The 14,091-nt window shown below is 38.2% G+C and overlaps 1 protein-coding gene across 1 annotated transcript in view; it reads right to left on the bottom strand.

Annotated features, from left to right (window-relative positions):
- LOC126477267 (uncharacterized protein KIAA0825 homolog) overlaps positions 1-11,419 on the bottom strand; it is a 177,721-nt gene extending 166,302 nt beyond the window's left edge. The window contains exons 1-2 of the mRNA XM_050103604.1: positions 10,874-11,419; positions 3,293-3,492 (exon numbers count right to left, since the gene is read on the bottom strand). Of these exons, the coding sequence (XP_049959561.1) occupies positions 3,293-3,492; positions 10,874-11,388 (715 nt within the window). The 5' untranslated portion in view covers positions 11,389-11,419. The remainder of the gene's footprint in view (positions 1-3,292; positions 3,493-10,873) is intronic.
- Between the last annotated feature and the right edge of the window lie 2,672 nt (positions 11,420-14,091).

The following is a 14,091-nucleotide window of genomic DNA, read 5'->3' as shown; positions in this document are numbered from 1 at the left end:
GGTGACTTTAGTTCATCAATGCAATTACCTAGGACTGAGATACAACTTGGTGGAGATAAAATTTCTGGTGATTGGTGAAAATTTATAATTGATAGCTGTGATTGGTGATCCAATGTGCTAGAATTGTGCTGTTGAATTTCTTTCCTAAACTGAAGATTTGTTTCAATCCTGACCTCTCGTAGAACTTGACATCTTTCTGTTTTACCTATCCTAAAAAAGGTGCTGCTCCAACACCTGTAACCACTGGTATTTTACCATTCATGGCAGTGCCTCCCCCCCTTAAATTTCCTGCTATTACCCCAGCCAGTTTCCCCTTCCCTTTCCTGTTGAGATGTAGGCCGTGCCTGGTATAGTCCCACCTACTGAGATAATCAACAGGAACCACACCAATATGAGCCCCCGCACCCGACACAAGCAGCCGTTCCAACTCCAAATTAACTCTCCCAACAGAAGAGTTCAAATGAGGCCGGTCATGGCGTCTCAGGACAGATACAAATTCAACATTGGTGTGTCTCGATGCCGACGCAATCTTTACCAGGTCACACTCTATACTGTACCCAGGATCTCTGTCGATGCTGTTCCCTGGCCCTCCCACAATAACCACGGTGTCTTCCCTGGTAAATCCTTTACAGAGTGAACCTAAATCCTCTGTCACCTGATCCAGACTAGCACTTGGTTTGAAAAAATTTGTGACCTGGTATTCTGGTCCTAATTCCTCCTGCAGAAGTTGGCCTACACCTCTGGCATGAGAACTGCCTAACAACAAAACTTTCTTCCTTTTCGATGACTTTCCTACATTCTTTTTCAATTTCCTATTGAAAGTTTGTTGTGTCCTGTCTACACCTACCTCTGCTTGAGGCTCATCAGTTTCTAACTGAAGCAACAGGTCAAACTTATTTTTGACACTCACCACAAAACTGTCAGACTTAGTTCTAGGCCTGTTCCTTCTGCTACCTGTTGCCACTTCCCACCTCTCTTTGCCCTTCTCCCTCCTTAACCTGTCCAGATCTTCCCTAGCCTGATCTAGCTCAGCCTGAAGGGCAGCAATTTTCCCCTCCTGTTCCACTATCTTCCTATCTCTGCTGCAAATCCTACATAACCACTGATGAGCCTGATCCACTTTCCCAACACCCACGCCACTGCAGTCCCCCCAGTGAAAAAAACTACTGCATCCATCACACCAAACCCTGGAACTAACAATTCTACGGAAAGTCAGGCACTTCTCACTCATGGCAAAAAATAATACTTTAGCTAGAATAAATCAATTAAATTACCGAAAATCAAAAAAAGACGTTACAAGAATTAAGCCTATTCACAAATGTATATAAGCAAGTTTCTGATTTAAAATTCCGCTGGTTTTCTGAGATATGTATTAAAACAACGAAGGTATACGCTATTTATTATATATTTCACTCAATGGAATGAAAAAAGGGCAATTAAATGAGATACTTTAACTTTGATTCTCCAAAAACGTTACGAGAATAGGCCTATAAACAAACGTATATAGGCAAGTTTCTGATATAAAGTTACGCTGTTTTTCTGAAATCTGTATTAAAACAGTGAAGTTATACGCTATTTACGGTAGTTTACTTATTTGTTACCGAGAAACTAGTTAAATTACCTTGAAACAAGAAACAAACACGTTTACAAAATTTAAGCCTAAGCACGACTTCGCGAAGTTACGATCTTTGGATAGTGCACAGTTAAAATATCAATTGGAGAAGTAGTTTTTCCCACGTGGAATGTTTCCCTCCATTATATTTAATTGGAGAAGTAGTATTTATATGGTTGCATGCCTAGAATTTAATGGACTGGCAGTTGTTTGTTGCCTAGTTTCTGGGTCATATGAATATATCCGAGTTTTCTCTCCTGTGATGAGGTATACAGACTTTGCAATTCATCAGTCAAGCTTTTGAATATTTCCTTCCGGCAGAGGTTCGAGTCCTCCCTCGGGCATGGGCATGGGTGCGTGTGTGTGTGTGTGTGTGTGTGTGTGTGTGTGTGTGTGTGTGTGTGTGTGTGTTTTTGTCCTTAGGATAATTTAAGTTAAGTAGTGTGTAAGCTTAGTGACTGATGACCTTAGCAGTTAAGTCCCATAAGACTTCACACACATTTGTACAATATTTCCTTACATCTGTGGACATGAGCCTATTACTGAACTTCATGAAATTGTTAGGACCTCACTGGGATGAGATCTTTTCACAGCAGGATGTTGACGCCAAGTAAAATGTACTGTAGTAAGCACTAGCACAACAAAATTTAAAAAATAGAAAACAGTTGTAAATAATCTTTTCTGAAAATGACTGATTGTCAAAAGTCAAACAAATAATTCTATGAAAATCTTGACATGTAATTGTCATTTCCATAACAAGGCTTCAAATGGTCACTGCAAGCAAAGTACTGTGTCAATTTCTGACCTACCACTGTTTTAACACTAATAAATGACATATTTTAAAAACAGTAATGTTAAGTCAGAAAAAGTCCATCTAATCTAGTGGTCATGCGTAAAAGCTTAAAATGTGACCCTCACATAATTATATTTTATTTTCCTGTTTACTGATGATGTCTATCTGAACACATTTCATGCGAAATACTTTTCATCATCAATGATCTGAGACACTATACTATTACAAACAGAAAACACTGTGTTTTTACTTACAAAATCACCAAAAATAGTTCCATCACTGTTAACTTCATAGTATCTCAACTTGGTCATTGCTTCATCTTACTAGGGTTTTCCAGCTGCTACACACCATTGCACAACACTATCAGTGAGCAAACAGTTTAAACCAAACCATCCAATAGTTAATGTAGAATACTATAATGTTATTATCACAGTGTTTATGCCAGGGAGTGATCCAGCGACTGTGCCATTGAGCATATGGTGTGATTTTATTTATGTAAGAATTTACTTGAATATATTTTCTGTTTGCGGGATACAACATAATTATATTAATGATTATAATGAAATAAAACCTTGCTTGTAATAAAAAATACCTGAATATTTATTTATAGGGTGGAGGATAAAAAGAAATTAAAAAATGCCAGAATATTCTATGTCCAGAAGGCATCATAAATTTTCCACTGAAGTAAATTAGAAGATTGATAGTAATTATTACTCAATAATACTAAATCTACTTTGTTTCACTACACTTAAGTTTCCTCTCCTCATGGAATAATTTTACTAAAACCTCATATGTTTTTAACATATGTAGTCTTCTCTGTATATTTGTCACTAGAAATAGCTAAAATTTAAAAATTTTCAAATGGACTATTAAGGTGAATAATTTACCTTGTATGTATAACCACCACATCTGAATAACAAATGAACCTCTTTCACCCTCAAAAAATAGATGCTTATCCTCCCAATTAAGGCAGTCAGCATCTTGCAAAACATACAATGACAGAAGGCGACAGTGTAAGTCCAGGAGACGTTCAGCTAATGCCTCAGACATATCATGATAATGCCTGTAGCTGTTATAAAGAGTAACCCTGTATAAGAAAATAAGAAACAGTATGAGCAAATAAAGTTGTAGTGAATACTACAGCAAGACATGGTTTCAGGTTGTGTACTATATCTTTGTATATGTCACCTATTCCTGTTCTGGGTGGAATGAATCAAAGCAAACAATGTAATTAGAACAAAACTTACATGCTGCAAACAATATTAGGGCATTCTGCACATTTTTATGGCTGCCATAAAGGCTGCTGTCATCAGCAGAGATAATAACAAGTTATGATATGAGGAAAATATGCTGACCATGGAATGTTACCTTTGTGTGAGTCCAAACACACTGGAAATCTTTCTCATGATGATTTTGCAACATTTTTATAATATTGCTGTGGCTCTATCAAGTTAGAGCCCTTAATATCCTGTTGTGATATGTCTATTTCAAACAAGAAGCAATCTGCATGTTTTGCCTTACTTGCATTTCATAACATTTCAGTGATTAATTAATCAAAAACCTATGCTTTCTAAAGAGGCACTATAACCCCAGACTAAGTTAAGAAATAGCCCTGACAATAATCACAGAAACAAAAAAAACATCACAAGACTGTCTTTAAATGTGGTTTTTATCTTGTCCTCAGACATTCTGTATGGACGTGATGTCAACTTTGAATTAACTTTTAATTTCTTAGCTGTGCATTTCTTTGTATTCCTGAAAATTTGGATCATAAATTTTTGAAAAGAAATTTTGATAGTCAGCTAATTTAGCTTTGGAAGTAAGCCTATGAACATGAATTGCATAACTATTATATACCTAATAAGTTTCTTGTTGTCAAATGTAATTATGAGAATACTAAAAAAAATGAAAAGGATAGATTCTTCCCAACATGTACAGGAGGCACTGAGTCACAGACAGGTACAATGTAAAACACTGCAAAAATAGTTACAATTCAAGAACCACTAACATATTAAAGTTGCTTAAAATAAGTCATATTCTGGTGAAATAATTTAATTGGATAGATTAAAAGTCTACTCGCCAAGTGGCAGCAGAAAACACACATAAAAGGTGGCTGTAATTGGCAAGCTTTCAGAGCCAGTGGCTCCTTCTTCAGTCATAATGGTTGAAAGGGAAGGAAGTGGGGTGAAGGAAAAAGGACTGAAGAGGTCTAGGAAAAGGGGGAAATTTCAGGAAAGTCACCCACAACCATGGGCCAGCGGAGACTTACCGCACAGGATGAGAAATGCGGCAAGTCTCCCTTGCCCCTGCGGGTCTGGGCAACTTTCCTGGAATCTACCCCTTTTCCTAGACCTCTCCAGGGCTTTTCCTTCACCCCTCTTCCTTCCCTTTCTGCCTGAAGAAGGAGCCACTGGCTTGGTCAGTAGATCTTTTATCTGTCCAATTAATTATTTTGTCAATAATTGATTGTATTCATTGTCATATTCTGGTGAAACACACATGACTACAGATCCTCTTAATGTCAATTATATGTGCCACTAACAAATAACTACTTTAATTTGTAAATATTTTGGAAAACAACACTGGACTCGAAGGAAAATTTTTCAGCTTTTATATTGAATGTAACTGTCAAAGTGGTACATTATTTCAATGTCAAACTGAAACACCACTATCACCAGGTGATCTGATGTACTGAAGTGCTGGGCCACTGTTCACTCCACTACAATTCCTGCTGAGCACATCAATCATCTGATGATGGTATCTTGGTATGATATTGATTCATTAAGCTACTTTGATATTCACATCCAATGCAATTCCCTGAAAATGTCAAACAGAGAAGGCTTTAGTCTTAGACACTGGGCCTACAGGATTCATGTCAATCTAGAATCAATAAGAATTAATAGAGGTTCATATGGTTCACTTCGGTGATATCAAATGTTCACAATTGTTAATAAAATGTTATAACTGTGGAGAATCTCACCGAAGTTAGAAGGAACATTCATGATGCAAGAAAAGCAGAGTAAACTTCAATTTAATCAGAACTGAAAGAGACGTGATGAAAAGAGAGCTAGATATTAAATTTACCTTAACAGAGCTATAGAAAACAAATAAACTGGGAACCAAAGTGAGGGTTTTGGAAATGTGTTAGCATAAGCACCTTGTGAACAAATGGCTCTACATACAATAACAACACACAGAATGTGATTGTGACTATTCAGAGAAATTGATTTGAAAAGCTTTTTCTTTGTGAAATTTCAGCCATTGTACCTTCAGCCAGTTGATTTTGTCACTGCCCATACATATTTTCTTCTTAATAGTTATATCTTTGAAAGGCTAAGCTTTTAAAATTGTCTTCCTGCAGATGAGTGGCTTGAAATTTGTTTCCTTTCTTCTTTGCCGCCCCAAAAATTCTAATAAGACTTTCAGCATCAAAAATATATTGTTCTTTCTTCATCGCATTACCTATACATGAGAAATCCTGGTCACAGGCCATGAAAGAGAGTCCTGGTACAAAAAATTTCAGCTCAATTGTCTCAGCACTAATATCTGGATTCATGACAATACACAGCAACATAAGAGACAGATCAAAATTTCGATTCTGTCCCCCACACGTATCACTATAGCAGATAAATTTCTGTACATGCAAGGGAAGATTTTTCACATAATACAAAATACATGAAGCAATTTTTTGTGATCCTCTACCTGCCTGTGCCTCTGTCCAGAAATACATGGAAGCTTTGTCTTCCACTTGATTGTGGGAACAGAAATTAAAGCAGCTTAGCTGCCTTAGATAGTATATCTCAGAAACTGGGAGTTTAGGCAATGAAAGAACACACTGCAAATCAAATGCTATAACAAACATCTCAGGATCAGATCTGGCCAGTTCTACATCTTCCTTCATTTGGGACCTAGCCCAGTTCAGCTCTTTGAAGGTGTAATTGATGTGACAGTTCCAGCATTTTCTTTTCATTTTCATCAGTTGAAGCAGCTATTTCTGTTTTCTTAATTTCACAACTTTTACACATATCAGCATGCAGTGGATGGAATGAAAGATTGAAATCTGGGGTAAATACCTGACTACAAAGAGATTCCTTTACTGGGATGTAATCTCATTCTTTATATCAATCCAAATACAAACGATACATTTTGGCAATGTTCAGTTCGGGATTAAGGTATTCTGGAAACTAAACTTCTTGTAATTGCCAGCAACATGTCCATCTTCTTTATATTTCATTTCCACAAATCAGGATTCCTTGTTCTCTTTCTACCCTTTTTTCGAATAGTAGGAGGGTCACATCCAGATCAGCAATTTCATCTCCTTCAATGATGGAAACTGTTGTTTTAGTTGATGTACTTAGCACTTGTCTGTCATTTCCAGGATCTGTGGGAGTAGGGTTACCTCTTTTACTTTTATGTATCATTTGTGGGTGCTGACACAGCAGATGCTTGTAGTGTTGCTGTTTCAGCACCGGTTTGTCTTCCCACATTTCTCTTTTTAAGCTTCTTTAGGGGGTTCCATAATCAGAGTCATCTTTGTATGAAGAAGCATCTGGAACATATTCTTGATCAGAACCAGAATCTCTCAGATTTTCATTACTAAATGAATCCATAGTGAGTTACACCAATTTTGCACTCAATTAATTTCAAAGTAGTTGTCTACAAGTTACACCACAAATGTTTTACTCCTGAATGTTACCTGAAAGAAGTATAAAAATGATAGGCAGTGTAATGACATAACAAAAAACACAAAAATATTTTAAAAAATGGATATTTGTGGGTAACACTGTTTCTGCACCAAACCCCTCAACTGTGACTCCACAGGACCAACTTCACAACATCAAACACTTGCTTCAGAAGCTGGCAGCAAAAGGATCAAACTCTCGGCTAGTGGACTCAAACCAATAATGCAGGAAAAGATAGACTGCTACTTACCATAATGAAGACAAATTAAGTTGCAGACAGAATTAAAAGACACTTACACAAAGCTTTCAGCCACAGCCTGCATCAGCAAAAGAGAAACAAATACCATTTGTAGACACAAGCAAGCACACTCTCACACACATGACCGCCAGCTCCCCCACTCACTCACTACTATTCCTTCCCGTTCCCCTCCCCCTCCACATTGCTGCTGCTATCCCATGTGATAGTTGCAGACTGGCCTGCACTGATGGGGTTGGTGGTCATGTGTGCGTAAGGTGTGCTTGCTCATGTGTATGAAAGACGTGTGTTTCTCTGTTTCTCTTTTGTTGATGAAGGCTGTGACCAAAAGCTTTGTGTGTCTTTTAATTTAGCCTGTCTGCAACTTAACGTGACTTCTTTATGGTAAGTAGCAATCAATCTTTCCCTACATTGTTGATATCCCTACATGGAGTTTCCATTGTTTGGACTTAAACCAGTGGAAGATTGTGTCACGGTAATTAACAACATGCAGTTATCCATGAATGTAAAAGACCTACAAGTGTTTCCATATAAGATCAACTATCATGGCCACTTCATAACAACACTGGTTGAACTCTCTTACCAAGTGAACCAGCCACAATGCTAAAGAATGCATTTCAAATGATCAAAAGTTAACAAGCCCTCCAGGAAGATTGAATTAAACAGCCACCATGCTCAACAACATACTACCCATGATCTGCTACTGTTGGTAATGACTGATGCATTCCCTCATGGTCCTGTCCCATAACCACCATATTCCACATGCTTCTATTATCTTATCCATCTCCAAGCAAAACTAATCTCAAACTAAATTGGAGACCCACAGTATCATCTATGTAGTCCAAAAATTTCAGTTATTTTTTATGGACAGAAATTTTTATCTTGTCATGGACCAATAGCCATAGCTTACCATCTTCAGCCTCAAACATCACTTACCAATCAAAATGCCCAACACTTCCAGCAAAGTATTCGTCTTATTTTCATTGTTTTATACACTATTGGTCAGTGAAGTTACATGCTAACAGGGATGCTCTGTCCCAGTTCCCCAACCCATCTTTTAACCAACAGAAATTGGTATGTTTCCAACTCAATTCAGATCTGGGTTTGACCATTTCAGCTTTACCACTGAACATCATGATGTCATGGCCACCACCTGCAAGGGCCACACATTAATGCCATCTCACTCACTTTGCACAACACAGATGGCCAGAGACAACTGTTTATACCATTTCCCACACCTAATGGTCACAGGGAAATCAGCTTTATCTAAGCCAAGAGTTTCCATTGCAGCCCTCAGGAGGGTCACTGTCACATTCTGATTACTCCTTCCCTTTGGCTGTGAGAGCAACACCTCCTGCATAGTGCACACTGGGATGTGACCTGGAAGAAAGGCTGAGCACACAGTACACATTCTGTACCAGTATTGGTTCACATATCATGTACTTCTTCCATCAATGTTCTGCCTGTTAGGCCTGTCAAGCTGCACCTCCCCAACAGTTCTCTGCCTGGCCTGACACTGTACAGTCCTGGGAGTATATCCACTTAGATTTCACTGTCCCATTTTTTGGCTCCATCTGATTTGTTGTGGGTTTATTCCTTTTCTCATGTCCCTTTTGTCTTCCACATGTCCCTGGTCACTTCTGTCACTATCATCATGGCCATGGAAAATATCTTTGCCCTTGAAGGCATCCCACACACTTTGGTTTCCCATGGTTGAATAGTTTTGTCGCCATAACAGGTTTCAACACCTTCATACTGCACCCTTTCACCTGACCCTTTACAATTGTGTGGAACACTTTATCCACCCTTTCAAGAGCCATCTCCACAAGTAAATGATATACAACACTGCATCTAGTTTTCTGGCATCTTACAGGAGTACTCTATTGAAGACAAAGCCCAGTGGAGTGGCTTCATGCCCACCTCCATCACATCCATGCTGAGTCTTTGACAAGAGCAGTTTTCACCAAAACACCACATTTCCCTGTGAGCACCCCAGAATGCAGCCATGAGTTCAGGTGTCACCCACCTTGGATCTATATGAGGATCTCCAACCATCACGGGTCTGTAATGTACGAGGTGTGGCTGTAAAATAATGTGACTGATGCTGCCACAGAGGAATTCCACATGTGTCAAAGACCAATGAGCAGTAACTATGAAGTTTGAAGCCTTCTCAGTCAAATGGGGCATCTCTGCTGTCTACAGACAAATCAGTTGGCCGTGGCCTTTGTTTGTGTGAGAGCTGTTATTTTGTTTTTCCAGAAAAATAATTGTCATAAGAATAAACGCTTACTTTGGGGACATACCACAGTGTGTGCTAATAAGTTTCTAGCAAAATACAGCATCACAGTGTTAGACCACCTACCTTTTTGCTGACCTAGCACCATACGACTTTCTGTATTCCCAAAGGTCAAATGTGCAAGGAACAAGATTTTAGTCTGTTGAGGCAGAGAAAAAAAAGCAGGATGCATCATCAAGGAGCTCACAGATGAAGACTTCCAGTACTGTTTCCCTGAATAGAAAATTCAGATGGAGCATTGTAGGGATAGAGAAGGGGGGTATATTAAGGGTAATAACTAAATCTGTACGTTTCTGAAATAAAACGTTTCACAGCAACAGTTATGTTATTTTAGAGCCACATTTTGCATATTGTGGCCTCCACAGATGGCTCCTGCAGCATCATCAAAATCAGCTTTGTCTCCACCATGCTGGTCAGCAGCTCCCTGTTTCTCCATCTCATGGCAGACCCACTGGTCCCATGGCAGCTCATGCAACTTCCATTGAGATTAATCCTGCCCCAGACTTCTGCAACAATCTGCCTCTGGAAGCAAGATGTCTGACAGACATCATACAGGAATTCTTGAACAGTATAACAGTTGTCACTTATAACCATTCACAATTTTGAAATCTTTTGTCAGTTGATGAATTCCACATTGCGATGTTTACCACAAATATGACTTATGGAGCACAGAACACTACCTGCCTTTCTCCTGCAGCTAGTACCAGAGAAGCTAATCTTATTTCTGTTACATTTCTTAAATGTTATCTGTTTGATAATGACTCAAATGAATACTGTTCTATTCTTTTTATATTCTGTCCCCTCCCCTTTTTTTAAAGATATGTTAGTACTATTTGTAAGCAGTTTCCATTTTTAAAGCACAGCTAGGTTATGTTTCATGGCATTCCTGATAACGACATTCATATACTCATATTTTAACACAATAATAAAACAATTTTGATGAAACACTGATCTCAAATCCAACAAACATATAAATATTATGGCTGTGCAATACATAAAATATTATCCTTCGTTGTCCCTGGAAATCAAATAACAGATTGAGATTTATCCTAAGGGAATAATATTACTGTTGCTGAAAACTACAAACTTGAATAAAATAAAATTGAAGACATTTACACTCAGTTGAAATTAATTTACAAATAAATAACAAGGTCTTCTATATCTCCAAGATATAGAGTAAAAATAAAAATGTTAGAATTAGTTAACTTAAGCATTTCTATACATTAATACTGACTTGTCATCTGATTTTGGAGATCCCGTTTCCTCTGCTCTTTTTTTAAGTTGCTCATTATAGCACCATAAGCAGTTTTTTATGACTGCTGAAGCACCAAGTGTTCCTGTAAGTACAGTAAGGTCAGCGTGGTCAAGTGCTTCTTGACTTAGTGTGTGTAGGTGTTCAAGCATTTGCCCAGCTGAGCTAGTTACAACTGACAGAAATTCTTGTGGGCTGGAAGTGGTTGCAACACCACCACATCCACGGTCATCTTCATTGTTGCCGTTATCTTCTGAGACTACATTTCCAAGAAGACCTGATGGTCGTTGATAGGCAGCAACATAGGCCTCTTCCCACCAGATGATCAATTTTACTGCAGCAAAAGATGAGTAATGAGGAAAATCCAATAAACCTCCAACTACTCCAGGACACAAATTCTCTTGAAGTACTGTCTGATGATCTTGATAATACGCTAAATCTCGTTGAAGAAGAATTCGAACTCGGTCCATAAGATTCCCATCTTCCATAATCTCCATAGCTGACTTTTGTGAGTAGCAAATCACGTAGGTGAGCTGTGCAGAAAGGATAATATGCATCAGACTTTGATGCCTGTGTATTAGTTGTATAATAATAATAATAATAATAATAATAATAATAATAATAAGGCATAATTTTTTATTATTAGTGTTATTATTATTAATTGGCTTGCTCATTTTTGCATGTTATTTACGACATGATGATAACTGGCCAATAATCTACTGGTAAGTTAACTATGTTCTCCCACAACCTACTATACAAGTATTGCGCTCTGAATTGGAATGCAAGTTAGAAAACTAAGCTTCTTGTTTGTAAGTTTACTTATTGTTCAACACTTTCTCCATACCTTGAGCAATTATCTTCTATTGTCAGAATATTTGTATTCCATCCATGATTTTCTAATGTCTTACTAAATATTATGCAGTGGCATTCGATTCCATCAATTCATGAATCTACATTTTATCACTTATGCATAATTCTGGTGTTACTTAAGTAATTAGGTTAATATGTGCAGCAGTTGGTGTACAGTATTGTAACTGACCTACAACCAGGAAACAAACTAAAATAACAATAGGTAAGGTAAAGCTGTCATCCACCTGAAGGTTGGCTTGAACAATGTAGTGCTTTATTAGGAATGCTCATACTGCAGATGATACACCCTGGCCTCTGGCCTTTGAACTGACTAACACTGCTAGCTAAAGGAGAGAGGAGGGGGGGGGGGGGTGGCTACAGTTCATTGTTGTCTCTGCAGAACAATATGCCTTAGCACTTTTCGCATTAACAAATATTGACATAACTGAAAGAAGTGATATGTGAAACCAAAACTTTCATTTCTGTTGTCTTGTACTTCACCCTTCACCCTTTTTCTTTTTGAGCATGCACCTTTTTCATCTAGAAAACAGATTATTGGTTTACAGCAGATTTTTTTATTTTTCAAAAGCTTTTGACACTGTCGCCCATGGGATATTATTTGATAAACTGCAATTTTATGGATTAACAGAAAATGCTGCTGAAATATTATGAAATTACAAATGAATTGTTGAAATCTTATTTAAGTAATGCAATGCAGAAAGTAGTTGTTAATGGCAAAGAGTCTGACTTCTGGTACAAGAGGTTATTCCTAAGGGCTCAGTGCTATGTCCAGTCTTATCTATTATTATTTATTAATGACTTGTCCTATATTGTAATGGGACAATTAATTTATTGATCATCTGCCTGCATAACATCTGAAACAACAAGGCTGTTGAAATATGAAATACACTGTCCAGTCAGATTAATGTCACCACCTGTCAAAAGCCTGAACAGTCACTCTTTGCAGTGTGGTCAACTGTGAGGCAAGCAGGAGGAGAATCAATGAGGTTGTGGAAGGTGTGGAGCCATGCTGACTCCAGTGCTATGGACAGCTGTACTAGGTTTTTTGGATGAGGGCCCATGGTGTGAACAGCCTGACAGCCCAATCAAGGTGGTCTCACAGATTCTCGATAGGGTTTAAATTCATTGAGTTTGGTGCCCATGGGCATACATAAATTCATCCTGGTATTCTCTAAACCACACACATACACTGCGAGCTATGTGGTATATTGCATTGTCCTGCTCATAGATGCCATTGTTTTGAGGAACAATAAACTGCATGTAGGACTGAAAGCATTTTCCAAGGGATCAATTATTACTTTAGCTGATCCATTGTGCCTTCTTGAATGATGAGATCAACCAAGCAATGTCAAAAAACACTCCCCAAACCATAATGCTTCCTCATCCAGGCCTGGACCCTTCCAACAATAACTGCAGGATGTACCCTTTCAGATATTTCAAGCTGTACATGCCAATGGCCATCTGTCAGATGGAGCATAAAATTGATTCATCTGAAAATGCCAGCTGTCGGCACTCAGTGGTGGATGTCCAGCTGTGGTACTAGCATGAAAATTCCAGCCTTCTTCACTTATGAACAGCAGTCAGAACCAGGCACCTGCTGTGGAGGCCCATGCGCAGCAATTTCACTGAGCATCATTGAGAAGACACTGTTGGCAGCCCCTAGGTTCATCTACATCTACATCCATACTCTACAAACCACCATGAAATGCATAGCAAATAGTAAATCTCACTGAATTATTAGGGTTCCTTCCCATTCCCTTCACATTTGAAGCACAGAAAATCATTGTTTGAATGATTCTGTGCGTGCTGTGATTATTCTAATCTTATCCACATGATCCCTACATGAGCAGTACATAGGGGATTGTAGCATATTATTAGAATCATCATTTAAAGTTAGTTCTTGAAACTTTGTTGGTAAACTTTCTGGGGATAGTTTATGTCTATCTTCAAGAGTCTGCCAGTTCAGTTTCTTTAGCATCCTGTACCATTTTCGCATGAGTCAGACCAACCTGTGAACATTCATGCTGCCCTTCTCTGTATATGTCCAATATCCCCTGTTAGTACTCTTTGGTAAGGGGCCCACAAACTTAAGCAATATTCTAGAATCGGTCACACATGTGATTTGTAAGCAATCTCCTTTGTAGACAAATTGCACTTTCCCAGTATTCTATCAATAAACTGAAGTCTACCACCTGCTTTACCCATGACTGAATCTATGTGATTGTTCAATTTCATATCCTTACAAAGTCTTACACCCAGGTATTTGTATGAGTTGGCCAATTACAAGTGTGACTCACTGACATTATAGTCTTAGGATATTACACTTTTTT

This window comes from Schistocerca serialis, chromosome 1, assembly GCF_023864345.2.
Source record: "Schistocerca serialis cubense isolate TAMUIC-IGC-003099 chromosome 1, iqSchSeri2.2, whole genome shotgun sequence".
In the NCBI taxonomy this organism is placed as follows: Eukaryota; Metazoa; Arthropoda; class Insecta; order Orthoptera; family Acrididae; genus Schistocerca; species Schistocerca serialis.
Note: the sequence above shows the minus strand (reverse complement) of the source record. Positions and strands in the feature narration are given on the sequence as shown.